At 39.8% G+C, this 17435-nt stretch overlaps 1 protein-coding gene across 1 annotated transcript in view; it reads left to right on the top strand.

The window, feature by feature from the left end:
- The window catches only part of LOC139417394 (myelin transcription factor 1-like), a 64096-nt gene extending 58937 nt beyond the window's left edge, over positions 1 to 5159 (top strand). The window contains exons 20-23 of the mRNA XM_071166664.1: positions 118 to 209; positions 2051 to 2154; positions 2327 to 2470; positions 5016 to 5159. Coding sequence (XP_071022765.1) covers positions 118 to 209; positions 2051 to 2154; positions 2327 to 2470; positions 5016 to 5159 — 484 coding nt within the window. The remainder of the gene's footprint in view (positions 1 to 117; positions 210 to 2050; positions 2155 to 2326; positions 2471 to 5015) is intronic.
- The last annotated feature ends 12276 nt before the right edge of the window (positions 5160 to 17435 follow it).

Raw genomic sequence — 17435 nt, 5'->3', positions numbered from 1 at the left:
AGACAAATGATTACCACTGATTGCGTTACAATTCTAAATGTATCATTTTGTGGTTCATTCATGGTTTTAAATACTCAACTTGATGAAATTGACAATCTTTATTCTTCCTGTTTGTAGTCTCTCTGGCTGTCCCAGAGCCTCCTTTGCCAGAAAGAAAGCCAAGATCCCTGGAGATGAATACCTGAGCACCAAGTTCAGGGCCAGTGACGGTAAGAGAACAACGGAATAGGGAATACTTTTATGTGACAGTCAATGTCTAGTCAATACCCAGCTAGCACATTTGGTTCCTTGGAAGTTGTGGGAACGTATGCTTTTGGTTTCACATTGGTTGTGGGAACGAAGTCATACATTAATCTGAACATTTTTTTTTTGGGCGTTCTGAGAAAAGAAGTGAACATTTCCTATGTTCTGGGAACGTTTATCTTTGATAGCAGAGAGGTTCTGAGAATGTTTTACTCTGGTTCCTTAAAAAAAAAATCTGGGAGTTTTTATCAAATATAGGTCATTTAGAGGTTTTTGAATAGCTTCCTTAAAACGTTCACTGAATGTTTCTTTAAGACTTTTAATAACACTGATAACTTATTTGGGGTTAACTTTTTTTTTTTACTCCAGGCACAGATAGGACCAATGATGTATATAAACTCTGGATTGCTGATGCTACTGTAGCTATTGGCCATTGAGAGGCTTTGAAACCACTGGTCGGCCATATTGGTACTCCCCAGTAGGAGCAGTCCTTCAAAGGAATGAATGGAATTCTACATTATTTCAATTAAATGTAAAAATGACATGACATTTAAGTATTTTTGTTGTTGTAGTGGGACATGTCCTGGGAAATGTTCTTGTTACATACAACCTCATGCTAATCGCATTAGCCTACGTTAGCTCAACCGTTCTGTGGAAGGGACACCGAACCCGAATAAGTTTTAAGATCAGGTGTGGTAAATTAGTGGGCACGGCCAACACACCTGAACACACTTAACAAGAGAAAGGATAATGCATTTCTAAAGCTTTCAAAATATGTTTTATAACGGTGGAGGAGTGCCAAGATGGAGGTGCAGTGGCTTCAACACAGCACCCCCTATTAGTCATCTAGAGTATATATATAAATATAAATCATTGGATAGGACACATGGAAATTATTTTCCTTTGGCATTAATCATGCAAACATATTTTTTTTATTGTGGCATGGCATCAGTGAGATTCAGACCTGTAATCTTCTGCTCTCTATCCATGGAATTAGTCCATTGCGACACCAGGATGGAGATGGCATGCCATATTGTTTTATGTATACAAAGCTGTTCATTGTAGTCTATTCAAACAGACCCCGTTTTAAAGGAAACAAGCACTCATTAAAATCAGGTGTGGGCAATTAGTGGGCGCGGCCAACACACCTGAACACACTTAACAAGAGAGAGGAAGAGACAGTTTTGTTGATTCTGCGACAGGAATGTTTTTAAATAACATTCTTAGAACATTCTATGAACATTACTAAAGTTTTCTTGTGGTTTTTATGGAAAGTTTTCTTATAGTTCTCGGAACAATTTGAGAACAGTACTTTAAACAGAACCATGAGGGGAATCTTTAGGTAACGATACGCTGAAGTACTAAAATACTCAAAGGAGAATGTTGTTTCTTAACGTTCTCTGAACTATTTGAGAACATTCCCAATGTCAAACCGGTTGGAGAACGTTCCTAAAACATTACCAACATGTTAATTAAATGTCACCATATTTGAACTTTTAGGAAACGTTCTGTTTAAGTAATGAAATTCAAGAAAATATAAATGATAAATCAATATAACGTTCCTTATACGTCCTGAGGACGTTCCAAAGCCAAGCAACTATCCTGCACCGTTCCCAGAAAGTTGTGGGAAGGTTGTATGTAAAATAACCATAGGACAACCACGCTCTTGCCAAGCTTTAAGAAACATATGGTTCTCACTACATTATGTGCTAGCTGGGTACAGTTTATCAAACTAGGATGGCCCATTTCTCCTGTCCCCTCTTATAACCTTACGCATCGCAATCATCTCTTCTCTTCCATCCTGTAGTTCTGAACAATGACGAGGACATCAAGCATCTCAACAAGGAGATCAATGAGCTCAACGAGACCAACAACGAGATGGAGACAGACATGGTGAACCTGCAAACACAGGTGTTTGTGTGTGTGTGTGTGTGTGTGTGTGTGTGTGCGCGCGCGCGCACGTGTGTGTGAACGCTCAAGTTTTAAAACCTCATACCCCTTACATTGTGATTTATTGTAAAATGCCTGAGCTCAAGAAAATCTATATACTGTATGTGTAAATAACTGTTGTGCTGTGGTGCAGATCTCATCCATGGAGAAGAACTTGAAGAACATTGAGGTGGAGAACAAGCTGATTGAGGAGCAGAACGAGACGCTCTTCATGGAGCTATCTGGCCTCAGCCACGCCCTGATCCGCAGTCTGGCCAACATCCGCATCCCACACATGGTGAGTTATAAACAATTGATATACTGTTAGATACAGTACTGATAAAGCTGTGGCCGAGTCTCGAACATGCAGACACATACTAATACACACACTGAAAAGAAACTAACACAAACACACAAACACACAATCACACTAACACACTGACACACTGACACACTGACACACTGACACAAACACACTGACACACTAACACACTGACACACTGACACACTGACACACTAGCACACTGACACACTGACACACTGACACAAACACACTGACACACTAACACACTGACACACTGACACACTGACACACTAGCACACTGACACACTAACACACTAACACACTGACACAAAAACACAAACACACTGACACACTAATACACTAACACACTGACACAATGACACACTCACACACTGACACACTGACACACTAACACACTAACACACTGACACACTAACACACTAACACACTAACACACTGACACACTGACACACTAACACACTAACACACTGACACACTAACACACTAACACACTGACACAAAAACACAAACACACTGACACACTAACACACTAACACACTGACACACTGACACACTGACACACTGACACACTAACACACTGACACAAACACACGGACACACTGACACACTGACACACTGACACACTAACACACTAACACACTAACACACTGACACACTAACACACTGACACAAACACACTGACACACTAACACACTGACACAATGACACACTAACACACTAACACACTGACACACTGACACACTGACACACTAACACACTAACACAAAAACACAAACACACTGACACACTAACACACTAACACACTGACACACTAACACACTAACACACTGACACACTGACACAATGACACACTAACACACTAACACACTGACACAATGACACATTAACACACTAACACACTGACACACTGACGCACTGACACTGACACACAATCACACTAACACACTAACACACTAACACACTGACACACTGACACACTAACACACTGACACACTGACACACGGACACACGGACACACGGACACACTGACACACTGACACACGGACACAATCACACTGACACACAATCACACTGACACACTAACACACTAACACAAACACACTGACACACTAACACACTGACACACTGACACACTGACACACGGACACACGGACACAAAAACACAATCACACTGACACACAATCACACTGACACACTAACACACTAACACACTAACACAAACACACTGACACACTGACACACTGACACACTGACACACGGACACACGGACACAATGACACACTGACACACTGACACACTAACACACTAACACTGACACACTGACACACTGACACACTGACACACGGACACACGGACACACGGACACACGGACACACGGACACACTAACACACTAACACTGACACACTGACACACTGACACACGGACACACGGACACACGGACACACGGACACACGGACACACTGACACAATGACACATTGACACACTAACACACTAACACACTGACACACTGACACAAACACACTGACACACTGACACACTGACACACTGACACAAACACACTGACACACTGACACACTGACACACTGACACAAACACACTGACACACTGACACACTGACACACTGACACACTGACACAAACACACTGACACACTAACACACTAACACACTGACACACTAACACAAAAACACAAAAACACAAACACACAAACACACTGAAACACTGACACACTGACACAAAAACAAAAACACACTAACACACTAACACACTGACACACTAACACAAACACACTGACACACTGACACAAACACACAAACACACTGACACACTGACACACAGACACACAGACACACAGACACACAGACACACTAACACACAATCACACTAACACAAAAACACACAGACACACAGACACACAGACACACAGACACACTGACACACTGACACACTAACACACAATCACACTAACACAAAAACACACAGACACACAGACACAAATACACACTGACACACTGACACACTGACACACTAACACACTGACACACTGACACAAAAACACAAACACACAGACACACAGACACACTGACACACTGACACACAGACACACTGACACACTGACACAAAAACACAAACACACAGACACACTGACACACTGACACACTGACACACAGACACACAGACACACAGACACACTGACACACTGACACACTGACACAAACACACAATCACACTAACACACTAACACACTGACACAAAAACACAAACACACTGACACACTGACACAAACACACTGACACACTAACACACTAACACACTGACACACTAACACAAAAACACAAACACACTGACACACTGACACAAAAACACAAACACACAAACACACTGACACACTGACACACTGACACACAAACACACTGACACAAAAACAAAAACACACTGACACACAAACACACAGACACACTAACACACTAACACAAACCGACTAACAAACAAAATTCATTGTTTTTCGCATCACAGCAGGAGCCAATCACTGAGCAGAATTTCGACAGATACGTAAGCACCCTGACTGACATGTACACCAACAAGGAGTGCTTCCAGAACCCGGAGAACAAGGCTTTGCTGGAGAGCATCAACAAGGCTGTGAAGAGCATCAAGGTGTGAAAACCTCCACGAGGAAGAAGAGTGAAAGCCACCTAAAAGTAGAGAGGTGGCATCAAGAGACTAGAGTATATTTAAAGAGAATACGAATACAAAAAGGGCATTCAGGTTTTATAAATGGCAACTTAAATTAAACCCAGGGAGCATTCTGTAAAGAAGAAAACGTAACTAGGACCAAAATCCAAACATGCTGCTGCTGGGATCGGAAGGAGGAAGTGGAATGGAACCAAATCCTTCGGTTTGAATTGATGAACAAAATATATATCTGTTTCTTTGTTTTATGTTACCTTCATCGTTTTCATGTATGTCCTGTTTTGGAGGCATCTCTGTTTTGGAGGCATCTCTGTTTTGGAGGTATCTCTGTTTTGGAGGCATCTCTGTTTTGGAGGCATCTCTGTTTTGGAGGCATCTCTGTTTTGGAGGCATCTCTGTTTTGGAGGTATCTCTGTTTTGGAGGTATCTCTGTTTTGGAGGTATCTCTGTTTTGGAGGTATCTCTGTTTTGGAGGTATCTCTGTTTTGGAGGTATCTCTGTTTTGGAGGCATCTCTGTTTTGGAGGCATCTCTGTTTTGGAGGCATCTCTGTTTTGGAGGCATCTCTGTTTTGGAGGCATCTCTGTTTTGGAGGCATCTCTGTTTTGGAGGTATCTCTGTTTCGGAGGTATCTCTGTTTTGGAGGTATCTTTTTGACTGTCCCAATTCATACTGTAATTCAAGGTTTAGTTCAGCAACAATTTGGAGAAGAAAGAAAGAAAGAACAAAGGATGGAAGTAGTGGTATGATGCCAGAGACGACAGAGGGTATGACCTGCCGACATGAGGTGAAGAAAACACACTGGAAAACTGTCCACATTGTGTCCCAGAGAAGACACGAAGGCTTCAGAAATGTTGTTCTGGGGCAGGATAAGGTGAGAGTGCTTGTGTATGAGTGGGTAGTGTGTGATACTGAGCACTACAGCACTCCTATTGTGTAGAAGTGAATGGAGAATCCCTGAACTCTGGGGTCTTCTTGAGCAATGGTTCATGTGCTTAGTGTTGTTACTGCAGCAAGATGTCAACATGACTCCACAGCTCTTCAAGCGAAGATGAAGTCACAAATCACTGGTTTCTTTTTCCTCTTCTGAAAATCAACAACCTTCTCTATATATCTGCTGGAAGATCTGAGAGCAGCAGATGCAGCCTTCTTTCTTTGAACTGAACGGTGATGGTAATGGAGTGCACACTTGTCTATTCCTGTTAGTTTGTGGTACAATATTTATTGTTATAGAAATTATTTACATTTGTGAATACGCAAATTGTAATGTATTGTCATTTTATGTGTATTTATTTGATTTGGTCTATTTATTTAAAAAAAAAAAAAATGTATATTTAGTAAATCAAAAAATGCAACCCTGCTGATCGATCATGGCCATAAAGATTTAAAATAGGGAGTCTTCTACATCAATATTTAAAAAGCTATTTAGACAACTGTCCACACTTGATTATTTTATATATCTTATTTTATTTTAAATAATTTGTAAACATTTTTAATTGCAAATATTTTATAAATGAAAATGTTTTGATAATTTTATAAAGGTTTTCTCCTTCATTTATGTTATTTCTTTTATCTGTATCTTCAGATACCCACAGCTTAAAAATAAAGTATGTATTTATTATTTATTTAATATTAAATATCGATATGATTGTATATTTATTTTGTTATTTATGTGTGTGTTGTGATGGCTGAGTATCAGTAGTCTTAAAATCCATTTCTAATATTTAAATCAAATTTAAAAAACCATGCTCAGAAAGAATAAATAGAATATTGTTTGATTACTTAGGCTTTCCTAGATATATCAGCAGTTGTAAAAGCAAAATAACCAACGAAAGCAATCACTGTTCTGGTGGTGTCAGAGTGGCTTTGTGTCATCGATGATTTATTTGCTTTTTGTCAGGAAAAATAAGACTTAAGAAAATAGACAGATATAAGGATCAAATGTTACCTCTCCAAGCGCTTTGTAGCGGCCAACACTGGCTTACCCAAAACATCTTTAATCTTTAATAGATGTTTTAATGCCTTTTGATAAATTATTTTTCTCTTTTCATTATTTTCTCTCAATGTGTTGAGCAGAAGCTCCAAAGAGCTCTGTTCCGGAATGTTCCGTCTAGACTGGATGTCTGGGTCTAAGACATTTAAAGGACATCTTCAAGGAAAAACTAAACCATCAAGGAGGATGACCTCTTTGACAATTTATATCACATCCACTTCTACGCCCTTGTAGCCTTATTCTAGATGACATTTGTTGATGCACAAAGTGCCACTACCACTCAGTTTCTTTCCTGATTCTTTGCATTCTGCAATGTACGATGTCTGGTCACATGACATGACCAGGGCGTCACATGACATGACCGAGAGTTGGGATTGTTTCAGATGCCTTTATTTCTTTGCCAAGATGGCCGTAAGTACACTATATATACATTCTGTATAAATAGAATTTAAAATGCTATATATATATATATATATATATATGAATAGAAACATACATATATTTTTCCAGTGTAATTGTTGACTATTTTTCTCTTGTATTAGCTTATCAAAGGAACAGTAGTTGTTTGAGAGTTGTGACGACTAGAGGTGGTTATGACTGTGGTTTTAAAGATACTCAACAAAACTGTCATTGTTTTTTAGGTTTTCTTTTCTTCTCTATCCTTGATCCAAACATGATGATGATAATAATAATACATGGGACTTCTATAGTGCTTTTTCAAGGACCCAAAGTCGACATGTTGTAAATGCTAACGTCTGTTGTAATGAATCTGAAATGACTGTCGTTTTAACTTAAATGGTTGGCTCTTTGTTCAAGTGTCGTGTGAGTGAGTTCATGTATAGAGGACTCTTCATAGTAGTCACATTGGCTATATTGTGCAGTACTGTGTCGTTATGATAAGGTTATGATCATGTCAGCCCACTGAGCGGAGTTTTTAAACACGGATCACAATGTTAAAAAGCCAATAGGGAAAGTGTAGTACTTGCTCTGAGTGATCTGTTGCAGCTAGTGGGAGACCCTGTGATAATATGATGAGGTAACCTAGTGGGAGACCCTGTGATAATATGATGAGGTAACCTAGTGGGAGACCCTGTGATAATATGATGATGTAGCCTAGTGGGAGACCCTGTGATAATATGATGAGGTAACCTAGTGGGAGACCCTGTGATAATATGATGAGGTAGCCTAGTGGGAGACCCTGTGATAATATGATGAGGTAACCTAGTGGGAGACCCTGTGATAATATGATGAGGTAACCTAGTGGGAGACCCTGTGATAATATGAGGTAACCTAGTGGGAGACCCTGTGATAATATGATGAGGTAGCCTAGTGGGAGACCCTGTGATAATATGATGAGGTAACCTAGTGGGAGACCCTGTGATAATAAAAACTCTCTTGGGCACTTTTTTAAAAACCATTGAAAATGCGAGCATTTGAGTATGGACTTTTTAGAACACACTGGGTTTTGGTCACTAGCAAAGTACCGGTATTCACCCCAGCATAAGAAACAAAGAACTGTATATTTGACCTGTTTTGTTATATTTAATGTAAATCTAAACACTGATATGTAGAGAATGCCCTTTGCATCAGTGTCCGGAGGGTTGATTCAATTGATGCTATCAGGTTTTTATACATGCCAGTAATACTCTTCAGACCATACATTTTGTCCAAACCATCTATTCTTTTTATAGACGCGGAAGCAGAGTTTGGCTCGCAGGTTACTGGAAAGAACTGACTAAATCTGCATAATAATATGATACTAGGGCATTAGCCAAAGCCTGCGGCGAAAGCAGGGATTGGATCAAGCCCTCCAAGTGAAAAGAGAGGAACGTGTGGGAGTGGAGATTGAATTGCTGCATTAGAGGTCTCCCTCTTGGTTTGGAAGAGGTGTTTGTTGCATAAATATGTGTCCATTACTCAGAATGTCAAAACCTTTTAATGGCTTCTCCTCTTCTGTATTGTGTAACCTTTACTCAGGAAGGAGTTCTTGATGCGTTTAGTTAAGAAAGTAGCTTATTCTTCGCCCGAACCCTTTAATGCATGAGCATAAAACACTAAGAGAGTATGAAGGTTGTGATCATTATCGTATCTTATTTGATATGGCATGACCCCTTTTAAACTAGTTGAACAGCACTGAGATACTGAGATTAAATAGCTAAATGACGGGTCCAACACATTTCTAAAGATTCGGTACAGAACTCAATGTAATCAAGAGTGTTAACGACAACAGCTTGTCCGTTGGATAGGGAGTGATGGACACATTCTTCATAGAAGGAGTTCATGTCTTCCGTATTCGTAATGGTTCAGTATTTTCTAAATGGTCGATTGGGACGGGATAGGAGCACTGAAGCTGGACTGTTGGCACGGACCAGGGTGTTTGACTGGTCGGTTAAATGCATGGTCATGTTAACGTTCATGACTGCTGATGAAACGTGATGGAGGAACATGGATGGTATGTGATTGTACCATGGCATGTGATTGTACCATGGCATGTGATTGTACCATGGTATGTGATTGTACCATGGCATGTGATTGTACCATGGTATGTGATTGTACCATGGCATGTGTTGTACCATGGCATGTGATTGTACCATGGCATGTGATTGTACCATGGCATGTGAAAACGATCCTTTTCAGTTGATAGTTGTGAATGATGTGGTCTCATGTAGTGGTTGTAAAAACACAGTGTGTCTGTTTGCTCTGATAAACAATGATCACATACCTGTGAATCTCCCTGAATAATGGTACATATATTTAAAAAAAATAATAATAATCAATGACCTAATATGTTAGTCTGTGACAGGCCAGGATACACAGAGATCCCGTGTCTTCTCTTTCCAGGCCTGCTTCACCAGTTAAAAGGAGGACAGGCAAGCCCACATTTGAGTACCCTGTGAACACGAGGGAAGATAGCCCAAAGTTCCCTATTCCGAGCTAGGTGCTGTACACATCTGGAGGCCCCTGAGAATGGTCCCCTGATTCTGTTCTCTTCAGGGAAAGACAAGGGAGGGACCCAATCGTTAGGTGCCTATACTTCAAAACATTCTCATCCAATTCAGAAACTCAAAAATAAAAAATAAAAAATAAATTTTAAAAATCCAAGTAGATCACATGAAAGGCAGAAAGGCAGAAAGGCATGTCTAGTAGAATGGTATAACATGTCATTGAGCTAATCAAACCAAAACCAAACTCCCTCTGTAGTTACTGTAGCTTAAAGCTGTGTGCTTTTATCATGTGTGCCTTTCTCTCTCCACTCATTGCAGGCAAAGGTATGTTTACATTTGAAGAAGCTGGTACAAAATCCTGCTCAAGAGGTTGGCAGGGGTGAAGACGCCTTTTTCAGGGGATAAGGGAGGGTTTGGGTGGCTATTCTAAAAAAAAGCTGATTAAATATGTCTTTGACAGGCAGGCAGGCCTGTTGCCGTGGTGACACATTCACGCTGTTACAGAGACACAAAACATCAATATGTTATAATGGGAAAGAAACTGTGACCTAATTACGACGATTCAGGTACCAAACTGCATGGACAGTTTCTGTGAAGGAAAAAAATCAAATGAAAATCAACTTTATTATAGACAATGCATTAGTGTGTAGGGCATTATTTTTTAAACAAGTTGAAACCTCTGTATATATTTGTATTAAAAGAACAGTGTTATTGTTGTTGTATTAAAGAAAAGTTCAACAAACAAAAATAGTACATAGAGTTAGTGACAAAATGCACAGCCAAGGGTTGTCCTGCTAGCCCATTTTTACAGAGAGATTTCTACTGGCCATTTTCTAGGCATTCACATTATTAATATCCTTTTGGAAATTACAAACTTCCAAAATTACAAGCACTTCCACAATGATAGATAGTAAGGATTGTTGTTACTTTTGTAGAGGTGGTTGTTACTTTGCTACCAGACAACTCTTGGCTATGTGTTCTCTGGGTCTCCTGTTATCTTTTGGAAGTTAACTCTGTAGTTGGGCTGAAATTGTGACTCTGTGTTTGTTCCCATGTTCCTGTGTCAATGTCATAAACTAGAGAAGTGATGTCAGTTATTGTGGGCGTATCAACCATTTTAATGTTATCAATAAAAAATAAATAAAAACATTAATAAAGAATTATAGACAATAGTATCTGTCGCATTTATTAGTGTGTGTGTGTGTGTGTGTGTGTGTGTGTTTGGTTTCACTATTCTTGTAGGGACCAGAAGTCCGTCTTCACACGAATAGTAAAACAAGAAGAATTCAGACAACTGGGGACATTTCGCAGGTCCCCACAAGGAAAAATACTATTTTAGGCTAAATCGTCTATCTGAATCCAAAACGTGTACGCACAGGAGTGTTTTAGAATATTGGACAGTTGGCTTTCATACTTTTCGAATTCTCAGCGTAGCTCAAGCCATTTCTCTAACTGTCAACACATTCAAATGAAAAGAGAAAGTTTACCGGATTGTGGGGGATTGTGGGTTCGGGCTGTACGTCCCCTTGGATAATGGTCTCAGAACCCTGTAGCTATGTCACAATGGGACTCTGGACTTTCGCGCTCTAGCATCTGTGGACTATGACTTACGCTTAACAGGGTTAGGTTTAGAGTTACAATTCGAGTTAGGGTTAGAATTAGGGTTAGGGAAAATAGGATTTTGAATGGGAATCAATTGATTGGTCCCCACAAGGGTAGTAAAACAAACGTGTGAGTGTCTATGTCTATATGTGTGTAGGTGCCATACACTGTATTCTGTGTCTATATGTGTGTAGGTGCCATACACTGTATTCTATGTTTATATGTGTGTAGGTGCCATACACTGCATTCTATGTTTATATGTGTGTAGGTGCCATACACTGTATTCTATGTTTATATGTGTGTAGGTGCCATACACTGTATTCTATGTCTATATGTGTGTAGGTGCCATACACTGTATTCTATGTTTATATGTGTGTAGGTGTCATACACTGTATTCTATGTTTATATGTGTGTAGGTGCCATACACTGTAAACTATGTCTAGTTCTATATGTGTGTAGGTGCCATACACTGTATACTATGTCTAATTCTATATGTGTGTAGGTGCCATACACTGTATTCTATGTCTATGTCTATATGTGTGTAGGTGCCATACACTGTATTCTATGTCTATATGTGTGTAGGTGCCATACACTGTATTCCATGTCTATATGTGTGTAGGTGCCATACACTGTATTCTATGTCTATATGTGTGTAGGTGACATACACTGTATTCTATGTCTATATGTGTGTAGGTGCCATACACTCTATTCTATGTATATATGTGTGTAGGTGCCATACACTGTATTCTATGTCTATATGTGTGTAGGTGCCATACACTGTATTCTGTGTCTATATGTGTGTAGGTGCCATACACTGTATTCTATGTCTATATGTGTGTAGGTGCCATACACTGTATTCTATCTCTATATGTGTGTAGGTGCCATACACTGTATTCTATGTTTATATGTGTGTAGGTGCCATACACTGTATTCTATGTCTATATGTGTGTAGGTGCCATACATTGTATTCTGTGTCTATATGTGTGTAGGTGCCATACACTGTATTCTATGTCTATATGTGTGTAGGTGCCATACACTGTATTCTATGTATATATGTGTGTAGGTGCCATACACTGTATTCTATGTTTATATGTGTGTAGGTGCCATACACTGTATTCTATGTATGTGTCTATATGTGTGTTTGTGCCATACACTGTATTCTATGTTTATATGTGTGTAGGTGCCATACACTGTATTCTATGTTTATATGTGTGTAGGGGCCATACACTGTATTCTATGTCTAATTCTATATGTGTGTAGGTGCCATACACTGTATTCTGTGTCTAATTCTATATGTGTGTAGGTGCCATACACGGTATTCTATGTCTAATTCTATATGTGTGTAGGTGCCATACACTGTATTCTGTGTCTGTGTCTATATGTGTGTAGGTGCCATACACTGTATTCTGTGTCTAATTCTATATGTGTGTAGGTGCCATACACTGTATTCTGTGTCTGTGTCTATATGTGTGTAGGTGCCATACACTGTATTCTATGTCTATATGTGTGTAGGTGCCATACACTGTATTCTATGTATGTGTATATATGTGTGTTTGTGCCATGCACTGTATTCTATGTTTATATGTGTGTAGGTGCCATACACTGTATTCTATGTTTATATGTGTGTAGGGGCCATACACTGTATTCTATGTCTAATTCTATATGTGTGTAGGTGCCAATCACTGTATTCTGTGTCTAATTCTATATGTGTGTAGGTGCCATACACGGTATTCTATGTCTAATTCTATATGTGTGTAGGTGCCATACACTGTATTCTGTGTCTGTGTCTATATGTGTGTAGGTGCCATACACTGTATTCTATGTCTATATGTGTGTAGGTGCCATACACTGTATTCTATGTCTATATGTGTGTAGGTGCCATACACTGTATTCTGTGTCTATATGTGTGTAGGTGCAATACACTGTATTCTATGTCTATATGTGTGTAGGTGCCATACACTGTATTCTGTGTCTATATGTGTGTAGGTGCCATACACTGTATTCTATGTCTATATGTGTGTAGGTGCCATACACTGTATTCTCTGTCTATATGTGTGTAGATGCCATACACTGTATTCTATGTCTATATGTGTGTAGGTGCCATACACTTTATTCTATGTTTATATGTGTGTAGGTGCCATACACTGTATTCTGTGTCTATATGTGTGTAGGTGCCATACACTGTGTTCTATGTCTATATGTGTGTAGGTGCCATACACTGTATTCTGTGTCTATATGTGTGTAGGTGCCATACACCGTATTCTATGTCTATATGTGTGTAGGTGCCATACACTGTATTCTGTGTCTATATGTGTGTAGGTGCCATACACTGTATTCTATGTCTATATGTGTGTAGGTGCCATACACTGTATTCTATGTCTATATGTGTGTAGGTGCCATACACTGTATTCTATGTTTATATGTGTGTAGGTGCCATACACTGTATTCTATGTCTATATGTGTGTAGGTGCCATACACTGTATTCTATGTCTATATGTGTGTAGGTGCCATACACTGTATTCTATGTCTATATGTGTGTAGGTGCCATACACTGTATTCTATGTCTATATGTGTGTAGGTGCCATACACTGTATTCTGTGTCTATATGTGTGTAGGTGCAATACACGGTATTCTATGTCTATATGTGTGTAGGTGCCATACACTGTATTCTGTGTCTATATGTGTGTAGGTGCCATACACTGTATTCTATGTCTATATGTGTGTAGGTGCCATACACTGTATTCTATGTCTATATGTGTGTAGATGCCATACACTGTATTCTATGTCTATATGTGTGTAGGTGCCATACACTGTATTCTATGTCTATATGTGTGTAGGTGCCATACACTGTATTCTATGTCTATATGTGTGTAGGTGCCATACACTGTATTCTATGTCTATATGTGTGTAGGTGCCATACACTGTATTCTATGTCTATATGTGTGTAGGTGCCATACACTGTATTCTATCTCTATATGTGTGTAGGTGCCATACACTGTATTCTATGTTTATATGTGTGTAGGTGCCATACACTGTATTCTATGTTTATATGTGTGTAGGTGCCATACACTGTATTCTGTGTCTATATGTGTGTAGGTGCCATACACTGTGTTCTATGTCTATATGTGTGTAGGTGCCATACACTGTATTCTGTGTCTATATGTGTGTAGGTGCCATACACCGTATTCTATGTCTATATGTGTGTAGGTGCCATACACTGTATTCTGTGTCTATATGTGTGTAGGTGCCATACACTGTATTCTATGTCTATATGTGTGTAGGTGCCATACACTGTATTCTATGTCTATATGTGTGTAGGTGCCATACACTGTATTCTATGTTTATATGTGTGTAGGTGCCATACACTGTATTCTATGTCTATATGTGTGTAGGTGCCATACACTGTATTCTATGTCTATATGTGTGTAGATGCCATACACTGTATTCTATGTCTATATGTGTGTAGATGACATACACTGTATTCTATGTGTATATGTGTGTAGGTGCCATACACTGTATTCTGTGTCTATATGTGTGTAGGTGCCATACACTGTGTTCTATGTCTATATGTGTGTAGGTGCCATACACCGTATTCTGTGTCTATATGTGTGTAGATGCCATACACTCATTGCCGATTTTAGCATGTCAATCTTGGTGGGGCGAACTCAAAAAAAGGATAACGTTTTAGATGCATGCCAGCAAAGCCACTACACAACAACACTAAACAATACATGAATTGCACTATAACGGTGACAAGCGGTTCCCACCTACATAAATCTGTCCCAACAGCAGAGCTTCATTTTCAGCACCATGGAGTACACCTGGCTATCAGCGGAGCCTTGTCTGGCAGCGAAACAGTTCATTCTGCCTCATTTACTGCGTTTTTAAAAAACATAGCTGATATGGCCGACCATTTCTCCCTGGAATATTACATCAGTTATGCAGCAGCATATAAGACATTTTTGGACTCACCTTGTTGTGCGCCGCGGTCCTCCGTCGGCAAATTTTGTCATCAAAGAAAAAGATTTACAATTCCGAGTTGGATGACCGTTCAAAATGTGCGGTTAGCCACCGTCACCGATTCCATCCAAACCACTCAATGTTGAATTTGCGATTTCCAATTTGTTGTGTAATGTTTATGTCTAATGGCCGATGAGCACCGATGCGTTTTATCTGTAATTTATCTTCATTATTTATCTTCATATGACAAGGATTAAAAAGGATTTTCCAGTAGATTGTCGACTTGACTCATGATGATGACTGCTAGCTAAGATTGTGAAAGTGTGATGTTGACATGATCAGTCCAATCAAAGCGACTGTAGATATAACGTGATTTGATGTCATTTTATCTGTGGCCAATGACCGTGAGCCTTCTTGGAAGGGCACTTCTAATGTAACTCTATGGCAGCACCCTAAAGGCTCACATTCTTGATGTCTACCCTTACTAAAAGCGGGTGACAGTGTCCCCATGAGTGACAGAACACTGAGCCAATCACGGTGCAATGCTGAGCCAATCACAGTGCAATGCTCCTATTTTCTGCTGGCCTGCCCCATCACCACTGAAAGCACTGAGCTAAGCTGAAACACCTGCATTTTGGAGCTGCCTGTTTGTATGCGGCTTTATTAACTCAATGATATATCATTGTTTTACATTGTTTACAAACTGATATGTGACACGTATTAAAGCCAAAATAACAGGCAAAAACTGGTGGGGCCCTGCCCTGAATGACAGGTCGCCACTGCACACACTGTAGGCTGCCTGTGTCTATATGTGTGTAGATGCCATACACTGTAGGCTGCCTGTGTCTATATGTGTGTAGATGCCATACACTGTAGGCTGCCTGTGTCTATATGTGTGTAGATGCCATACACTGTAGGCTGCCTGTGTCTATATGTGTGTAGATGCCATACACTGTAGGCTGCCTGTGTCTATATGTGTGTAGATGCCATACACTGTAGGCTGCCTGTGTCTATATGTGTGTAGATGCCATACACTGTAGGCTGCCTGTGTCTATATGTGTGTAGATGCCATACACTGTAGGCTGCCTGTGTCTATATGTGTGTAGATGCCATACACTGTAGGCTGCCTGTGTCTATATGTGTGTAGATGCCATACACTGTAGGCTGCCTGTGTCTATATGTGTGTAGATGCCATACACTGTAGGCTGCCTGTGTCTATATGTGTGTAGATGCCATACACTGTAGGCTGCCTGTGTCTATATGTGTGTAGATGCCATACACTGTAGGCTGCCTGTGTCTATATGTGTGTAGATGCCATACACTGTAGGCTGCCTGTGTCTATATGTGTGTAGATGCCATACACTGTAGGCTGCCTGTGTCTATATGTGTGTAGATGCCATACACTGTAGGCTATGGGTTGCCAGAAATAAAACAATTTAAAAAACTCTCTCTTTTTTTGTTGATTGCCAAAATGGAGGACCGTTTTTGATGTCATGTTGCGCACTGACCTGAATGAGCACTGAAGTGGATGAGCACTGACGTGGATGAGCACTGACGTGGATGAGCACTGACATCTGCTGGGCTACATGGAATCTACAAGTTCTAGAATCTCAAATGTTGTGTTTACTGGGATATTTGAATCAGATATTTGAGTCAGCGGTAGAAATCATATAGGATCTATAAAAATAGAAATGACCATAGGCAATTTTTCTTAGGCTGCTATACATATAACAGGACATCATACATA

The sequence above is a fragment of the Oncorhynchus clarkii genome, chromosome 9, assembly GCF_045791955.1.
Source record: "Oncorhynchus clarkii lewisi isolate Uvic-CL-2024 chromosome 9, UVic_Ocla_1.0, whole genome shotgun sequence".
Classification (NCBI taxonomy): Eukaryota; Metazoa; Chordata; class Actinopteri; order Salmoniformes; family Salmonidae; genus Oncorhynchus; species Oncorhynchus clarkii.
Note: the sequence above shows the minus strand (reverse complement) of the source record. Positions and strands in the feature narration are given on the sequence as shown.